The sequence below is a fragment of the Schistocerca gregaria genome, chromosome 4 (genome assembly GCF_023897955.1).
Source record: "Schistocerca gregaria isolate iqSchGreg1 chromosome 4, iqSchGreg1.2, whole genome shotgun sequence".
Classification (NCBI taxonomy): domain Eukaryota; kingdom Metazoa; phylum Arthropoda; class Insecta; order Orthoptera; family Acrididae; genus Schistocerca; species Schistocerca gregaria.
The window spans coordinates 414,496,224-414,516,794 of record NC_064923.1 but is presented as its reverse complement, the minus strand read 5'-3'; the positions used below and the strand labels follow the sequence as shown (position 1 = coordinate 414,516,794).

General features: G+C 39.5%; 1 protein-coding gene across 1 annotated transcript in view; it reads left to right on the top strand.

The window, feature by feature from the left end:
- Nucleotides 1-20,571, top strand: part of LOC126267756 (uncharacterized) — a 107,377-nt gene that overhangs the window by 45,843 nt on the left and 40,963 nt on the right. Inside the window, exons 3-5 of the mRNA XM_049973060.1 lie at nucleotides 7,665-7,801; nucleotides 9,386-9,607; nucleotides 18,702-18,881. Of these exons, the coding sequence (XP_049829017.1) occupies nucleotides 7,665-7,801; nucleotides 9,386-9,607; nucleotides 18,702-18,881 (539 nt within the window). The remainder of the gene's footprint in view (nucleotides 1-7,664; nucleotides 7,802-9,385; nucleotides 9,608-18,701; nucleotides 18,882-20,571) is intronic.

Sequence of the window (20,571 nt, the reverse complement as noted above, 5' to 3'; positions counted from 1 at the left end):
CCAGTATCCGTCTCCTACCTTCCAAACTTTACAGAAGCTCTCCTGCGAACCTTGCAGAACTAGCACTCCTGAGAGAAAGGATACTGCGGAGACATGGCTTAGCCACAGCCTGGGGGCAAAGGTCCCGAGTTCGAGTCTCGGTCGGGCACACAGTTTTAATCTGCCAGGAAGTTTCAAATCAGCGCACACTCTGCTGCAGAGTGAAAATCTCATTCTGGAAACATCCACCAGGCTGTGGCTAAGCCATGTCTTCGCAGTATCCTTTCTTTCAGGAGTGCTAGTTCTGCAAGGTTCGCAGGAGAGCTTCTGTAAAGTTTGGAAGGTAGGAGACGGATACTGGCAGAAGTAAAGCTGTGAGTACCGGGCGTGAGTCTTGCTTCGGTAGCTCAGTTGGTAGAGCACTTACCCACGAAAGGCAAAGGTCCCGAGTTCGAGTCTCGGTCGGGCACACAGTTTTAATCTGCCAGGAAGTTTCATTTGGTTCTAACTTGTGTTATTCTGTCAGTCTCAGTTTCAGATTTGATCCCGTAGGTAAACAGTAGTGGCCAGTGACTGTATCATTACCAGTAGTAAAGGATACAGCTGTCAGTCGCAAATGATTACGATACCCTTAACTGCTTGATCCTCACTTTTGTGTGTAATAAAAAATGGTTCATATGGCCCTGAGCACTAAGGGAGTTAACATCTCAGGTCATGAGCCCCCTAGAACTTAGAACTACTTAAACCTAACTAACCTAAGGACATCACACACATCCATGCCCAAGACAGGATTCGAACCTGCGACCGTAGTGGTCGCGTGGTTCCAGACTGAAGCGCCTAGAACCTCTCGGCTACCAACGGCCGGACGTGTGTAATATTATGATGATAATTATTACTTCAGGTCCTTCTAGTCACAACTGAATAAATCTTGTGACATGCTTTTTGGCTTAGAGACGGACAGCACAAAAAGTGTGTTTTTGTTTCATTTGTCATTGTGTGGATCTAAAGTAATAACTATTCATGTAATATTTCCTAATATGTTACGATTTGCTGAGAATATCATGTGGCCTGTGCTCTTATTGATTTACGGAAAGAAACCGAGCAGCCGCAGTCATCAATTCCGTGGTTTCAAAAAGCTAATATGCCGTATTGTCGGATCTGATATTTATACTTGTGTATTACGCAAATAAGTAGTTTCAGTTATACAGCGCATTAAAGATCTCTCCAAAGAATGGTCGTTTTTAGTATGCTTCATTGTGCTACACGGGCAGAAAGTCAGATAACGGTATATAAAATTGTTTCCGAACTTGGATGAGTAGGAAAAACGATCCTATAATGTTCGAATAAAGAACTGGTGATATGCTGCTTGACTCAGGGTTATCATTGAAGAGAGAGAGAGAGAGAGAGAGAGAGAGAGAGAGAGAGAGAGAGAGAGAGAGAGAGAGTGAAGGAACAAGAACAAGGACATAAGGTTGGTTGTAGGAAATACGGCTTTGATTTATTGGTAGAATTCTAGGAAAGTATACCTTATCTATAAAATAAAGACAATGTATGTAACACTTGTGTACCCATTCATGTATACTGCTGAAGAGTTTGGGGTCCCCACCAGGTGAGATTAAAGAAATACATCAAAACAATTCTATGGTGTGCTGCTAGATTTACTACCAGTAGGTTTGAACAACACGGAAGCATTACAGAAATACTATGTCATCTCAAATATATGGAAACAGGTCTTACGTTATGAAAGCACTCACGAGAAAGTTTAGAGAACAGACATTTGTGAAAGGCTGCAGAACAATCCAACTGCCTTTGACATGCATCTCACATAAGTACAGTAAGGACTAGATAAAAGAAAAACAGGGCTTCTATGAAGGCATAAAGACAGTCATTTTCCCCTCATTCAGTTTGCGATTGTAATGGGAAATGGGTGACAAGCAGCAGTAAATGTAAATGTCGTGTGATGAGGGCCTCCCGTCAGGTAGGGTGCAAATCTTTCGATTTGATGCCACTTTGGCGACTTGCGCGTCGATGGGGATGAAATGGTGATGATTAGGATAACACAACACTCAGTCCCAAAGCGGAGAAAACCTCCGTCCCAGCCAGGAATCGAAACCGGGCCCTTAGGATTGACACTCTGTCGTGCTGATCACTCAGCTACCGGCGGCGGACACAAGCAGTAGTGCCATGTACCTACCTTTGTGCACCATGTGACGGAGTGCAGAGCATGTATATACACTGAGGATGACAAAAGTCATGGGATAGCGACATGCACAAATACAGATGGTTGTAGTATTATGTACGAAAAGTATAAAAGGCCAGTAAATTGGCGGAACTCATTTGCACTCAGGCGATTGACGTGGAAAGGTTTCAGATGTCATCATGGTCGCATGACAGAAATCGACAGATTTTGTCTTCTAAATGGTAGGTGGAGATAGATGCATGGGACATTTCATTTTGGAAATTGCTAGGGAGATCCATAACATCAAGAGTGTTGCGGAAATACCAAATTTCAGACATTACGTGGACTTCACGTCCCAAAACAACAGTGCCCTATGTCACCTTGCCGCAGTTGCCCTTTATCAGTTCGGAGAACATTCTGGACAATTCATGTGAATGATTGGACCACCCAGATTGCCTGACATGAATTCCATCGAACACTTATGGGGCATAATCGAGAGCGCAGTTCTTCCACAACCATTTGCAACGGCGACACTTTCACAGTTATGGATGGCTATAGAGGGAGCATGGCTCAATATTTCTGCAGTGGACTTCCAATCTCTTGCTGAGTCCACACCATGCCAAGCTTCTGCATAATGCCAGGCAGAAGGAGGTCCAACATGGTATTAGGGGACAATCCTTGACTTTTGTCACTTCAGTGTAGATGTAGAAGGAAGGATGTTGGCATCTTCCCTAAGAAAACGTTATGGTGCAGAGATTTAACATATTTTAGACAGGGTTCATGTGTAAATTTGTTGTGTTGTGAGATGCTGTATTTGGAAAGGAAACTGAAATTTCAGTTGAGGTCTTGGATCTCTGCCTTGATTTTGTAGTTAATCAACCATATATCACTTTCTAAGAATAAAAAAAGTTATATTCTTGCTAATTATAACAGAGACACAGGCTGTTGGATAGTAAATTGTTAACATAATTGTTATTGTGCATTCTTTCAATCCAACATGGAACAACAGATTTCTTTGTCCATGATTATTAAATGAGAACTTTACTTTATATGAAGGTGAAAACTCATCATTTCTAGTTTATGGATAACTGATAAATTCTATTGGTCTAACATGTTAATATAGGGTGACAACTATTGAATGATATGAAATAAAATCTCATAACTTCTAACAGTTTGTGTTAGGACCTTAACACTGCATCGTTGGCTGTGGGACATGATGGGAGTTAGTATGCTCATGCATGGTTTGGTTTAGCGACAAAGCCCACCTTCATTTGGATGGGTTTGTCAATAAGCAAAACGGACACATTTGGGAGGGGGGGGACTGATAATCCACATTTCGTGATTGAAAAGCCTCTTCATACTCAAGGAGTGACTGTGTGGTGTGCAATGTCCAGTAATAGAATAAGTGGTGTGATATTCCTTGGTGGCACGGTGACTATCAAACGGTATGTGATGGTTTTGGAAGATGATTTCATCCCCATTTCCAGAGTGACCCTGATTTTGACAAGATGTGGTTCATGCAAGAAGGAGCCCGACTCCATCAAAGCAGGAGAGTGTTCGATGTTAATGGCGGAGCACTTTGGGGATAACATTCTCGCTCTGGGATACCCAGATGCCACTCACATGGACCTCAGCCTTGACGGGCTGCCATATTCTCCAGATCTGAACACATACAACTGCTTTTTGGGGGGCTATATTAAGGACAAGATATACAACAATAACCCCCAAACCTTTTCTGAGTTGGAAACAGCTATTCAGGAGGTCATCAAAGCATTGATGTCCCAACACTTCAGCAGGTAATGCAGAATTTTGCTGTTTGTCTGCGCCACATCATAGCCAGTAATGGCAGGCATATCGAACATGTCATAACCTAAACCCAAATATCTGTAGCGACATTTATTTATTTTATTTATTTATGCATTTATTTTACCTGGCAAGATTAGGGCCTTCAGGCCCTCTCTTACACCTAACCAGGCATACTCAGATTGAACGAGTTACAGTTTCTACATAACATTAAGGACATATAACGTATTATGCAGTATTGATGTTAAAGAAAAAAAATAGATATTATAACAGTAGTACAATGATAATTATAACAATAAAAAATAATTATAACAATCAAGAATAATAATGATGATGATAATAATAATAATAATAATAATAATGACTATGTATATGAAAGTAAACATACTTTTCTTTTGTGAAAGTCAGTCTCATTGTTAGTTGGGAATTTTCTCATCATGTTCTTGCAGCTTGTGAGTTATTCTCATCGAGCAGAGACATAAGACGATAGAATGGGGTGAAAGAGATATATAAGAGGTAGATAGCTTAGAGGAAGAGAAATAGAATGGTAAAATTCGAAGCTGTGATGGAGAGGAGAAAGAAAGAGATGGGAGGGGCACAACAATGGCGGCTATACCGTCCCTAATATGTAAGTTTTGAGTTCCCTCTTGAATGTTGAGTAGTTCTGAATAAGACGCAAATCACAGGGGAGTGCGATCCATAGTCGTATGGCTGAGATGGAGAATGACATGGAGAATGATTTTGTGTATGTTGATGATAGACGTATCCGATCTGGTATTGCGATTGTGGAATGATGATAGGTGTTTAATGTGAGAAGATAAGTATTGGGGGCAACAGTGGCTAAGAAATTGATGAAGTAAAGTAAGCACATCGTGTGGAGATCGCGTGCCGTATGTGGGCGTATCCAACCTAGCTGGGAGTATGAAGGACTGATATGATCATACAACCGAATATTGCACACGTATCTAACGCAAGCATTCATCACTAGCTCGAGGCATCTAGAATTTTCACTTATTTGTACCGTGTTGAACTACATCGCAGTAGTAAAGATTAGGCAAGACTAGTGTTTGGACTAATTTTTGTTTAACATGGGTTGGAAATATTTTTCTAAATTTTTGAACTGCATGTAGGGAGGAGAGCGATTTCCGGCAAGCTGTGACTGTTTGTTCTTCCCAGTTTAGGTGTTCATCCAAGATTATTCCAAGGTCTTTTACTGTTTTTTGGTATGGTAGTTAGGTACCATTGAGGAGTATTTTAGGGACCGTTTCGCGAAAGTACCGGCTGATTAACTTTGGATGAGATATAAGTGTGACCTGGGATTTCTTGGGGTTTAGTTTCAGACCTAGGTTCTGTGCCCATTGAGAAACAGAGCAAAGATCTGCTTTCATACTCGCTACTGCGCCAGCAATGTTTTTGGGGCTTGCACTTATGTACAGTTGGATGTCGTCGGCATAAAGATGGTAGTGGCAGGAGTGAATCACTGAAGAAATATCATTAATGTACAGTGAGAAGAGTAGTGGACCAAGGACGGAGCCTTGGGGAACTCCAGAGCGCACGATTTTCCATGATGACTTTTCCGACCCACAAATGACTTGTTGACTTCTGTTTTTGAGGTAGCTGTCGAACCAGAGTATTGCCCTGTTTGAGAAATTCAGCTGTTTCATTTTAATTAGTAATATATCAAAGTCAACTGTGTCAAAAGCCTTGCTAAAGCCAAGCAGTGTTAGGATAGTATCTTCACGTATGTCCATAGCATGTTTAATGTCATCAGTTACTTTGATTAATGCAGTTGCTGTACTATGGTGCTTTACATGTTAATTGAAGTGTGTGCAAGCTATAGTTTGTAACTAATTTACAATTTTTTCATATAGTTCAATAAATGTCACCCTGTACATGTTATTAATTTAAAAAAAAATTACATTGAATAATTGCATGAGAATCTCTTCTTGTATTGTAATTACTGTATTTGATCTGAGACATTCTTATTAATTGTAAATTGTTGTGGATATCTTTTGATATATCATTTAAAATGATGTTGAGTGGTGAACTGAGTGATACTGAATCCATGCTCTTGTTACTGACATTCAATGGTTTGTTATAAATGCCTTTCTTTCAGCGTAGGCTACATAGCAACAGAAGTATGCAAGTCTTGTACAGCTTATGTTATGAATATCAACTGAAATAATGACAAAACAAATGTTACATTATTTTACAAAGCTGAATTTTTGTTAAAAATAATATAGCTCAGCAACAGGCTGTATTGAACCAGCTTTGCACTGGTGTTGTCTCTGCAACATTGTAGTTTGAACTGGCTCAATTTATCTAATGTTGAACTTGTTAAATTGAAACACTGTTTATAGTATTTCCATGACTAGTTTCTTCATGAACAGCTTATACGAATTGTCTGAATTCTTTATTGATAAACAGCTATTGTTAAATGTTACAATCAATATTTGCTATCAGTGTTGTCAAGTTCAAGTTAAAGTATTTTATATTAACAAACCTATAGCTTCCATTATTTTGATACTCTGTCTGTTTCGTCAGTCTGTACACCATGCTTTGCATTCTACTACTCATCAAATATTTTTGTCCCAATGCTTTGTGGGCACACTTGACAGTAGTAAAAAAATACACACACTGTCTTATAAATTCTTTAGCATATACTCTATTATTGTGATTTGCATTCACTTGCAATGTGCAAAAGGAAATTTTCAGATTGTTAAGTTGCTGTGGTTGTTGTGGGAAACAAAAATATTTTCATTTGTATCATGCTCATTTGGTAATGATCTTTACCTACCACCCCTCCCCCCTTTCCCTTCTCAATCCCAATCCCCACTTCTCCCATGTCTTCAAAGTTATGAACCTGTAAGAAGGTACTTATAATTAACATTGTCTATTAATGTTGTACTAGAAAATTGTGGGTCTAAGACAACCAATGGCATTAGGAAATAACAGTCATACACTGTATGAAATCTGTATTCAGGTATGGGCAGTTTCATAAATGATGTGTTTGTCATTGTATCTAACTTCGTGAAGTTGAATTTGTCACTGTGCACACCACTTTGAGACCTGAGGCCTATAGTATTTGACACCGTATTAAAGTGTTATTGCAGAATATATCGTCTGCATTATAAGTGCATGTCTTCTCCCATGTCATTCTTTAAATCTCTACTCTATTAATACCTCTGGTTCAGTGAATGTATGGGGTTCCTTGTGCCAGTATTTGTATTGTGGTTCCTTGTGTCAGCATTTGCGTATTATGTGAGGTGTAAAAAATGGGAGACTGTCTATTCATTACAGCAGCTGTTGTGAATTTTATTTGTAACAATGATCATAGAAATTGTTACTTTCATTTTGAAAATTTTCAAATTTTTAGGTATGAACCTCCAGTAATCCAGTGATTTTGTACATTTTTTTTTGATTTGGTACTTCCATTATTATAGAGTTCCATCCATATAATGTGAACGTTATGTGAGTTGCGTCAACTACAGTTTCATCATATCACTGTCATGTCTAACTTTTCACAACGCTTCATAATCAGAAAATATTTTCATATTTCTGTTGCTTGATGGAACTTAGGTACTAAAGATCTCTTGGTATATTAATTTTTATTCTCAACAGGAATAACTGTCCATTTATTAATTTTTGTTTGGAAATGTTATGCAGTAAAAAAAAATATTACACAATAAATCTTGTTATCTAGTTGTTGCAGGTAACCAGAATGTTCCAACTGAACTTCAGGAGTGCCATTCACTCACAAGGCAGCTACAGAAGAATCAGACTGCACTGTACAACCAGATCATCATGCTTGCAAAGCAGCTAGCAAATTTTAGTTCAAAGGTAATTATGATTACAAACTGATTGTTGTTTCAAGAGGTATTTAAATGTGTGAAATTTCATGAAAATCAGGGTGAAACCATATATACTGAATATGTGAAAGTGTAGAAAATGGGGGGAAACAGAAATTAAATTTTCAAAAAGTTATAGTATGGTTAAAATGCTGATTAATAATTTCTAAATAACAAACAACAATAAAAAAGCAAGAACGCACACAATCTAACAAGAATCAAAGGAAGCTGTATTGTGTTCATGAAACAGAAAGTGAGGTTTTTAATTCAAACAGTGCAGCTTGGGGAAAATGGGGTGTGGACCTGGCTTTCTCATTTCAAATGGTGTGTCACAGAAATAAAAAGAGCACTTTGGTCTAATGTTTTGTTAATTTAATAGTGACTAAGTGCAAATAGCAACATTGGCAGTCATTTCTGCAACATGTCAAGATTTTCTCACGTACAAAAACTATTTGATACAATTCAAGAATTCTTTTACTGAGTAATCGCACTGTTCTATTAGAAAAGGCTTAAGGCTTTGTTTAAATGATTTTTATCTCACTGCATTTTTAAATCACTATGTAGACAATTGAATAATTGAACTGTTATATGTGAAACACTTTTCTGATGTAATACTGTGCTAGATAGAGACATGTCTCAATACAGTCAAAATTTTGTTAAATCATTTGAGACCAAAGTCATCACAATTCCTTCAGTAAAGCCACAACATACTCCTTCCCTCATCCTCACCACAGCTGCTGTATCTCTAAACATGTCCATGTCTGTGGGATATCGTACATTACTGAAACAAGGTAACCTGTTGCAGTGGCTTGCACTCCTTGATTACACATTTTGAGTTATTTAATGGCATTTCACCTTTGATTTTATCATGCAAATTATTTCAAATTCTTATTTTGTATCAAAATTAACTCTAGTTCCTGTAGATAGTGTTATCTACATAGCTTTCTTATCAGAACAATAATATTTCAATCTATCATTTCTGTGGTGGAAGAAGAATCGTTATCATGCTTCAAAATTCATGTTGTCATTGACTGCTCTGAGCTCTTGGCTGACACATCATAAAGTAGAATCAATAATGAGTGTTCTTGATTGCATTGTCATTTATTAAAAATATAACTGGTTCTGGCTTTTAGTAGTAGGCCATTCAGCTGACGATGACAAGACTTTGAACACCTGTGCTGACCTCAGTCACAGAACTAATTTTACTTTACTGATAAATAACTATTCCCAACAATGTTATCTAAAATTATGAGACATGTCATAGCTATTCAGTTATTACAAGATCTCTCATACATTCAACATAATTTTAAGTTATCAGAGTATTGTTATTACAAAAATAGCAGTGTACCAAGAAATGATTTTATAAAGTTAAGAAAATGAGTATATCAATTGTTTTTCAGCATTGCTGAACAGCTACTTACTCTGCTAGTTTTTGCTGGCAAAAAAATATGTTAGCAAAACTGAGTGTACCTTACACCTGACTAATCTGTTACATAACAGATTAATATTCATATTCATTTCATGGCACATCATTATTGTATGACATGTATTTAAAAAATGATGAACTTCTTTCCAGCTCAGTGATGTACAAGATGGTTTCCACAATGTCCAAGAGAAGCTTGATGGTGCTCCAGAACTAGTAAATGTGCCTCAGACCATCAAGGATCTACAAGGCAGTGTTGCTGGTTTTGGAAGCCAAATACGGGACCTTGCAGCTACAGTTGAAAACCTCAAATCTCAGAACACAAAATACCAAGAACTTTCCACAAATATTGTTCAGAACTTGACAACAGTCAGGGTATGTTAGCAATATTTTGTGTGTGTGTGTGTGTGTGTGTGTGTGTGTGTGTGTGTGTGTGTGTGTGTGTGTGTGGTTTCAGTCACATCATTCAAATAAAACTATTATACATTGAATATGACAGGTTTCGCATGATTTTATTATTATTATCATCATCATCATCGTCTCCAATATCTTATAGAATCTTTCAATTTGTTCTTAGACAAAGTGACTCTGACTTTAATAGTATGCATTCAGCTTCTCCATGACATCCTCATCTCTAAGAGTATCAAGTGTCTGTACGAACATTAACATTTTTTGAGTATGGACAGAAGTGGGTTTCATTTGCACTAATGATCAAGAAAGCCACCACTTAGGGGAATATTGATTGATTGATTGATTTTAACAGGAGAGCTAAAACAGCTTATGTTTGACCCGCCACTGCCAGCACCAAAACTAGGATTATTATGTGGTATCACTCCCTGTATATCTAGTAAAGCCAACCAGTGCCCTTAAAAAGTGCAAGGAGTCCCCCTACCAGTTTTTTGTTAGACACAATTTCTTCAGGTCTAGCTGTCCCGAATATTCTGTATCTTTTACTCTCCAGTGCTATGCATTTGAAGATTAGGTGTGATGCAGTTTCTTCACCCTCATCATAGATCCTACATTTAGGGTCCTCTTCTGTTATACCCATTGTGTGTAGGTGTTTTTGAAGTTCCCATGGCCAGTCATCAGTCCAGTCATGAGTTTGATCTCTTTCCTGTTCAGTCTCAGGATTGCAGAGCTTCTTTTAAAACATGGCTTCGGCATCATTGCCTTACCATGTTTTTGTTCATGAAGCTTGGTCCATATCCTACGTGCTGTTTTCTAAGCCAGTTCCATAGTTCTAATTTGATCATAGCCTTGGTGATTGTCAGGACCGGTTCCGGTCCAATAAATGCAGTTGTTGCCCCCATCCTAGCCAATCTATCAGCTTATTCATTGCCACAGATTCCTGAGTGGTCAGGGACCCACACTAGGTTCCCCCTATTGCTTACCCCTAGCTCCACCAGAGCCCTGTGGCAATCTGTAACAATCTTAGATCTTGTTGCAGGAGCTGCCAATGATTTCAGGGCTGCCTGGCTGTCTGAATAGATGTAGATGCTACGATCATTGTAGGACCTACGCATATTCTCCTCCACCCATGCCCTGATTGCAGTAATTTCAGCTTAGAATACAGAGGCCAGTTTCCCTAGAGAGATGATGCTCTCCAGTCTTGGCTGAACCCCATACAACCCTGCCCCAACACCTTGATCTGTTCTCGACCCATCGGTAAACCAAACGATGTCCCCCATACGGTACTGAACTGTTTTCTCCCACTGCTCCCTACTTCCAATTATTATGTTGTAAGGCTTGTTGAAGCAGTTGGGAGTTATTATATAGTCGCCAGGCATTTCCCCAGCCATACCTATATTTACCACACTCATTGTGTTAGTGTGTGATTCTAGATATCTGAATGAGACCCAGTTTTGGCCAGTTTTAAGTCTGTGTGCCCCAGCTGGTGCCTCCATTGTACCCCAAAGGTGAAGTGGAGGCATATCCAGCATGGCTTCCATTCCAGCGGTTGGTGTGCTGCTTCCGCACGTTATGGCTAAGCAGGCCAATCTCTGCACCTTAGCAAGTGCTTTAGCAGCAACCTGCGGTTCTACTTTCTTCCACCACACTACGGCCCCATAGGAAATCCTAGGTCTAACCACTATGGTGTATATCCAGTGCATACCCCTGGGGCTTAGGCCCCAGTTTCTGCCACAGGCCCCCCTAGTACTCACTAAACTACTTTTTGCCTTTGAGCAGATACTCTTAATATGAGGGGTCCAAGTTAGCTTTTCATCCAAGGTTACCCCCTAGATATTTCATTGTCCCCTTCACAGGTAGAGTTTCATCAAAGAGCTTTAGATTTCAACTTGCATGCTGAATATGTCTCTTCATAAATGACACCACAACAGTCTTCTTATGATTAATTCTCAGATCCTGTTTCATGCACCATTTTTGCACAATGTCCAACCCTTCTTATGCCATATTCCTGACTGTGTGAGTGAATTTGCCAAGTATTACTATGACAAGGTCATCTGTGCATCCTTGGCAGAAGCATTGTCTGGAATTTAGTTCCTCAATGAGTTCATTCACCACTAGATTCCACAACAGAGAAGACAAAACTCCTCCTTGAGGGCAGCCTCTAGTGGTCTTATTTACCATCTTTTCATTCATCATGGTAGCCTCTACTTTCCTTCCACTAAGCATGACCCTGGTTCACCTACATATACTGGTCCCCAGGTCATTCACCTCTGCTGCCCTTACCATGGAATTGAAGGTCGTGTTACTGAAGGCCCCCCTCATGTCCAGGAAGATGCAGAGAGCTATTTCTTGGAAGTGAAGTGCTTTTTCCACCTTCCCAACAAGTTTGTGGAGAGCTGTCTCACATGATTTACCTGGTTGGTATGCGTGTTGGTTCAGGTGTAGAGGGACCCTACTTAGCCTCCTCTCCCCAACATATACATTAACCAGTTTTTCCAATGTTTTGAGAATGAAGGAAGACAGACTGATTGGTCTCATATCCTTGGCCTTGGTATGATCAATTCTCCCTGGCTTTGGGATGAAGACAACCTTCACTGCCCTCCAAACATTGGAAATGATTCCTACTGCTAAGCTAATCCTGGATAGCCTGCATAGGACTCTTATAAGCTTTCCTCCTGCCTTTTGCAGGAGAGCTGGAATAATTCCATCTGGGCGAGGTAACTTGAACAGTTGGAATGTTCCCATCGCCCACTGGATTTTGTTGAAATTCACACACTCCTTGACCTATTCTAAGTCTTCTCTTCAAGTGCCTGAGAATTGTTGTCTCTCTGGGTTCACATACTGGTCTGTGTTATCCGGCAGAGTATATTGAGGAAAGTGAGTTTTGAGGAGCAATTCCAGTGTCTCATGTGCTGTCTTCGTATATTCCCCATCCTCTTTCCTCAACGTACCTCCTGGATTGGTTGGTACTCTAGTGAGAATCTTGTGAAGTCTGGCTTGTGCAGCTGTGCCCTCCACTTCCTCACAGAATGCCTTCCAGGATGCCTCCTTTGCTTGTCTTATTACAAGATTGTAATTGACAAGGACCTCACGATATTTAGCCCATTGTCCATCACATCTCACAATATTAAACAGTCTCCATACCTGTTTTCTCTGTGTTTCCAGTTTGTTATTCCACCAAGGAACACTCCTATTTGTGCACTTCCTGGCGATTGTGCAGTTGTCCTGATATGAGATCACTATGGCAGAGGTAACAGCCTCTGCTACTTCCTCAAATTCTACAGGCTTCCTTATCGAGGTTTTAATTTCCGATAAGCCTAAGTCAAGGTCCCTCCTATATGTATCCCAGTCTGTTTTCCTGGGATTCCTAAAAGTCATGGTCTGTCTGATTCCCATTTCAACCTTGAATTTAATGTACATGTGGTCCGATGAGGATGACTCCAACGCCAAATGCCATTGTTTGACATAGCTACCCATCATCATGGAACCAAATGTAATGTCAATTACTTCTTCCCTTCTACTATTCCTGAATGTAGTTTCATTGCCCCCATTCAGGACCTCTAAGTTGTTAGCTAAGAGAAATTTGAGAAGGTTGGTGTCCTTCCTGCTCTGCACTAGGTTGTGGGCATTTGCGTCGCATCCCACCAGCAGTTTATCACCTTGCCGATGGCAAGTCTCTACCAGTCTCCTCACCTCCAAGGGAGGGGGAGAGCTATCTTTGTAAGGAAGGTGTGCTGAGGCCAAAATAATTTCCCTCGTGATAACTTCCTCACATTGCTGCATTTTGATGGTCACTAAGACCCTAGAGCAGAAATCCATCATTGGCACGAAAGAAATGGCATTTCTAACATAGATGCATGTTCTGGAGTTTCTTAGATTCCTAACATAGATCAGCTTACCTCCAGTGCCTCCGAGGCCCAATACACCCCCTTTGTATAAATAGGGTTCTTATATCACGTCCACGTCCACTTCCTGTTTCCTCAGACAGCGGCTCAGGGCAGCAGAGCCCCCTTTATGTCCAGGCTCTGTCTTACTGTCATCTTTGAGAACCCTGGTGGTGACCTGCGAGAACCGTAAAAACAGTTTCAGGTCCTGATCCCGCATCGCCTTCAGGGACTTCTCACTAACCTTCACCACCAGGGTTCGTCCTTCCGGAGAAACCTTCTGGTTAATCGCTCTCCAGTCTTCTGTTGGGACTTTTGGGTTCTGGGCCCCTATTTTCCCGAACAGAGTCTTGAGAGAGACTTCCTTAAGGATCTTAGGTACCCATGATGATATCTTTGCGGTCTTAAGAAGCTCCGCTGCCATCTTGACCAGCAACTCCACATCTTCCCACGGGGATATCATGGGCACCTTGTCCTTGAGCTATTCTACTGTGTGCACGCCCTCACAGACAAAAATGAGTGCACCACATACAATAGACCCTCCTGAAGTTGGGACCTGGGCCAGCGTCCCCACGAATCTTTTCAAAGAGGGCCATCTGTACTAGATCCTCATGCTGTGAGGTGATGGCCACCAGTGGATAACCTTCCTGGATAACTGTCATCCCAAAAACTGAGACTGCGCTACTATAGGTCTGTTTCCCTGTTTCTTGCCTCGGTTTTTTCTGGACTCACTTAACCAGGGAGGAGGGAGTCGTTTATTCTTTGCTTATCTGCTTACTACCTGTCTTTGACATTGTGGGGGCCTGTGTGTCCCCTTCAACCTGAGACAGCTTTTTCCTGGGAGTCTTGGGTTCTAGTCCCTTTACTTCCCTCCACTTGTTTTTAGGAAGCGATTCTTTTTCATCCTTTTTCCTCTGTTCCCTGAGTAACTTCCTCCTTTAGGCCCCAGACAAGCCTTTGATCTTAATCTGGTCTAGCTTCTTGGTTACAGTTCCCACATCTGGCTCAGGTCTAGACCCTGATTCAGTAGTGGAAATGCCTTCCATTGGTTCTGTCCCCGATGTTTGGGTATCTGAGATCTCAATTTGCCCCTCAGTTTCTTTTTCTTTATTTTCTATAGTCGTGTCCATATTGGTCCCACGAGATTTGGGAATCTAGGAGGTCCACACCATGAATATCTCGTGCAGTGTAAGGCTAATTGCTCAGGGAGGTCGCCTGGTATTCCTGAGGCTCCGTTTGCGACACATCTTCCCATGGACCACGCACCCCTCAGCATGGGTTGCATCATACCTCGGGTTCTTTGTCAATACTGACACATTAACAAAACTTAGAAAGTGATGAAACAGTTGGGAATGCAAACTCTTGCATTGGATCTACCTCCATTTCATGTCAAACTTCCCTATGAAGTCATCCACAGCCATACTGGTTCTCACTCTATTGTGTGCATAAGTGTGTTTGTGTTACCTGTGTTTGTGGTCATCCTACATGTGCCACTTTTAGATCTTTACTTGACGTATGTTGCATTGTTATCCCTGTAATTTCTGCCTTAATATGTTCCTGGTAATCATGATTAGGACGGATATCATATTCTGAGAATTATGCATAGCACCTTTTTAATTGTTGTCATAACTGAAAAAGAAAATAATAGGCCAAAGTTGATAATTTCATATTATTTGGAAGAGTATGCACTACACTTTAAACTAATAACTTACTCTTGAATATCTGTCAATAGGTTCACTAACTGTAGTTTTTCTGGAGCCCATTAATGAAAAAAATTGTGTAGTTTGGTAGCAGTATTGGGGGAAGGGGCTGCTTTGAATCATACCAAGCCAATTCAGTGCCCTTGCATCTCCCCCTCTACCCCTGTCTCCTGTGAAACTGTTGAAAGGTCAATTGTTGCACTCCACTGTGAATGGGATAGGATACTATACTGAGTATCCCAGGAGTAAACGTCAGTATTCGGGGATATGACAGGTATAATGATTTGAAGCAAAATCTTTGTATACCGAATCAGTTCTGAGGCAAAGCACATTTAATGTACATTGTTATTTGTTTTCTGTATGATTCAATACATTTAAAGGTTTACACGTGTACTACACTTGGTATACATTACAACATACTTTTGTAAAGTATCAATTCCAAAATACATATATTTCACACACTTTAAGTATTATCGTACATCTCACATTACAGCTGTTGTACAGTTCACAATAAATGTTTGAATATCCCACCATCAGCTTCAGTGCATTTGGACACTCTTGGGAGAACATGTTGTGTTGCTTGTCTGAGTGCCTCTGCATGTTTCCTAATGAGGGCAACAGCATCCATGATGCAACTAAGCAGTTCATCTGACATATCCACATTTTGTTTCTACACCTCGGACTTCAACCAGCCCCATATACAAAAATCTATCTTGTTGGCCAATTAATTGTAGTCCCTCAACCAACCCTGTGATTAGGATAAGTGTGGTTGAGATATTCCCTGAATCATGTGGCAAATTGTGGAGGGGCTCTGTCAAGCTGCTAGTACATTGCAGTCCTCCATGAGGCCAAATAAATGTCCTCTAGGTGTTAAACAAATGAATTTTCCAAAACATGCAAGTAATTCTGTCCTGTCATTTACTCTTCTAAAATGATTGGACCTATCAACGCGTTACTTATCATGCTGCACCAAACATTGTTTAAAAAATAACTTGGAAATTGGTTTTCACTGTAGCATGTGGATTTTCTATGACCATTGATGATTATTACATCTTTTGTTGATTCCATTCCAGGTAAATGTACCTTCTTCTGTGAATAGTAATTGTGCAACATTGTCACCAATGTGAAGATTGTGGACACACTGTAGATGAAATGGAGACAAGTTTTCCACATGTATTATTCCCTATATGTGTGTTTTAGAGAATTAATATGTGCAGAAAGTCACCATGTACTGGTAGTAGAACTATGTTGCACCACTTCAACAATGTTTTGCTGTTCCTGCATGGGTTGCTGAACTACACATTCACAAGGAAACTGGAAACTTGGGGGAATACCTGTTTCACACAATCTGCTGAGAACTCGGGTAAACACTCTATGATCAGGAATTCGATGTGTTGGAAAGCACCAACAGCATTCTTCAACAACATCAGGGCCAGTACTGTTGCAAAAGCTGTAAATATACACCGTACCTGCATATTCTTCATTAGTGTAGATGTGTGGCAGTTTAGTTAGCATCTGTACAAACACAGTCAATCAGTGTTTCTCTCTAATACACTCTCAGTTGATTGCACTAACTTCACTTACAACCCATGATGGACAACTGTGCATTAATGGTAGAAAGACACCCAGAGCAAAGGAGTTGATAGCAATTTGATAGGTTGGGCTAGAATAAAATGTCAAAGATGATGAGTGGGTAAGACACATATGCGTGCACCACTACCCCAAAAGCAAGTGTACATTAAAAATGTTCTATCTCAGAAACAAGTTGGGATAGAGAATTAGCCAATGTCAAGCTTTTTTGCTTCAATAGATGATTCCTGTCATATCCCTGAATATTGACTATTCCTCATGAGACACCCTGTATATCCCATTCTTGCCACTGGGTTTTTACTATTTTTTGTTTATATTAATAATATTTGCAGCCATTTTCCTCAGTTGCTAATAATAACTTCAATTATTAGTTTATCACAAAGAAAACTTCCATCTTTTGCAATGTGTTTCACCTATTCCTGTTAGGTACCTGAGTGGTCTATAATTCATATAGAATTATTTAATTATACAGATTTTGATGTAATATGTATAGTGACTCTTTATCAGTTTGTTTGGATCTAGCCATTTCTGTTTACTTCTGTGCACATACCTATACTGTAGAAAACTGCACTTGTTCGTATTGCTCATGGTCACATGCTGTAGAGCTGACTGATAGATTATGGGAACTGAATGAGGGAGTCAGCTTTATAACATGTGACCAAGAGCACTGCAAACATGCACACTTTTTTACAGTACAGGTTTTGTGCAGAAAAGTATTGACTGGAAAAAAATCTGTACCATGTGCGTTTAGCATATATGGAGCAGCAAAATGCTGGAAAACAAGTTGTAAAAATCAATTAAATAAAAAAGACGAACATATAGTTGCAAATAGAAATAGCTAGCTGTAAACAAACTGCCAAAGACTCACTACAAATCTCAGTCAGAATATGTATACCGGTAATTAAATAATTCTGTATGTATTATAGACCACTCAAGATGTCAAACATGAATGGGCAAAATATCTGATACTCAAGAATATATTCCAGGTTGCAAGATAGGTGGAAATTTTCTTACCTTAATATAAAACAAGAAGTTACTTTCTATTTGCTGATTCGTCTGATTTATTTATATATGTGACAGTTTTATAGTGTTATCCATATCCTCCACATTGTTCGTTTACCTTCCACGGCATTATTTCTGTACTCTCTGACTATAAACCTCCTTCGAGTCCTGTATGACTACTTGTATGCCTTCTTGGCTCTTTAGACATATTATTGGTTCAGAGACAAAAAAATTTGCTTATCGAGTGCATTCGGCATCCACTGTCAGCATAAAAATCATGAGCCGTGCACCTTAAATAATGTAGTTCCTGCTTTACATGGATAAAATGGAGCAACTTGATATGACATCAGCTTATCAAGCAACTGAAGAAGGCTTCAGAGAAATGTTGAGTGTGTCCAAGATTACTAGACTGTGGCCAAACAATAATAAATAGATGTAGGAAAAAGAAAATAAAGGAACATGTTGTTCACTGATCACTTTGTGTGTTCATCTTATGCACTAAATGTTGAATATTATTCAATAATTTTAACATTATACAGAATAGACCATACCACAGTATTCCTTCCATTGATGAAGTTGGTTTGTCACATTCTACCTATAAATATGGCATAGTTAACCAGCTAGGGACAAATTAGGTACCAGTATATTTTACGTGAATAGTATTATCAAAATTCATGGGAATAAGTGAACTTCATCTTGCAACTTGTGCCCTAAATTGTGCATAAATATTTGTTATTTGATTATATTTAATGCATGAGACATGTTTCCTGCAGTAAATCTATCAATTCTGCATATACGTAGGTTATTTTTACATTTTTTTGAAGTTATATTTACTATGGACATTTATTACATTTTATCATTTGTGTGTGTGTGCTCTACTTCCAGGAATTGGTGAACACCCTGCTGAATACATCACACCAACCAGATATATCTGGTGCTGAGAGCAGTGGTCAGAGAAAATTAATGCTTGAAACTATGGATCAGATTTCAAAAAACCTTTCTCAGATAAATGATACTCTCAGCAAGAGGATAGGATGGGTGACAGAAGATCAGAATGCAGATCGAGTAAGTTGGTAATGAAAGAAGTTGATAATAGTAGTTGGTGCATAATCCAGTTGGATGAACGCCTTAATAATGCTTTGACAAGGCATGTTATTACAAGCCTGATAAAGGCCATTGATCATTGTTGGGTATGGAAATATTTATTGGACAAAAAACACGATCTTTTCAATCAGACGTGTTAAAAATAACAGACTTTCTATTAGAAACTTACACATAATGTGATCAGGTATTATGTGCTGCCTTTGTACTAACATAAATTTGTTATAAACATCGGATGTATTTCTAGAGTTGTTCAGTCCTGGCTTCACTTGTACATATATCCGAAAATGGCGATAAAATCACATTTGTGTGTCTTTGTGGTGACATGAATGAAAACAGAACCTCAAAGGGCATTCAGTTGCTGATGTTATTAACTTTTTGATGATTGCTAATGCTCTGACAAATTATTTTTTTATGATGTACTTGCGCTGAGTATTGTCATCATTTCTGATATAACTTTTAAACAATTTTATAAGTTTTGTATTTTCCCGCCATATGCTTGTGGCTGGATAGTATGGTGGTCTGTCTTCATGCATGACAGCTGCCACTTGACAGTGGTGCAATAGCAGATATTGACCCAATAGTGGAAAATAAGCAATAATTATTGTCAGTGGAGAAAATGTCGTTATTTCAGAAATTTTTTGTGACTGTGGTACTTGACTGAAAAAAGTAATACTGTAATAAAACAATGGAAAGTCCAGATAGGAATATCAACAGTATTATGAAAACGATAGATTGCTACTAACTGTGAAGATGACATGTTGAGCTGTAGACAGGTACCACAAAAAAATAGATATGCATTCAGCTTTCGGCAAAAGCCTTCTTCAAAAAATAAAGGAGAACTCACACACATTCACACAAGAAAGTGTTGTGACTCGCCGATCTTTCAAAGTGCCGCTGCGCAGTTACGTGCATCCCCTACATGCGTCACCGTCTGTCAGCCAAGCAGCAGCAGCGCCACCTAAGCGGCCAGCCAGCCAGCGGCCGCTAGACTCAGACTCAGTTATGATTTAACTGTTAAAGTGACACACGTCTTACTCTGTTTACTTGATCTGTGACTTTCATGTGTTGCGTCATCCTTGAAATATATTTGTTCAACTTGAAGTTATAACAATTGGCGGCGAGATAGTGAATTTTTCTTTTTCATCGTTGACCCACGTGTTTCCATGGCTACTTTAGAGCAACTATTGCAAGGTCTCATAGAACAGCAAATGCTTCTCACAAATGCAATTCGTGATTTCATCGCGGCATCAAATGCGGGGCATCTCTCGCCATTGTCTCTACCTTCTTTTCCTCCTTATGATGAGACGGCGGAAGACTAGTCTGATTACGAAAAATGTCTTCTACAGCACTTCTTGGCATTTCATGTCACGGATGACCAAACATGTAAGTCTCTGTTCCTTTCATGGATTTCACTTCAAATGTATTGGTTGTTGTTGCAATTGGCTCCTTTGAAAGATCCTGCGTCTTTGTCCTTTGCTGAAATGTGCTCACTTCTGTCCGTTTATTTTCAAAATCATACACATGTGGTAGCCTCCTGTGTTGCCTTTTATCGTTGTCAAAAACAACCAATCAATCCTATCACACTTGGGCTGCTGAACTTCACGGCTTCAGTAGAAATTGTCAATTTGTTACTGAAGTTCGCAAAGAATCC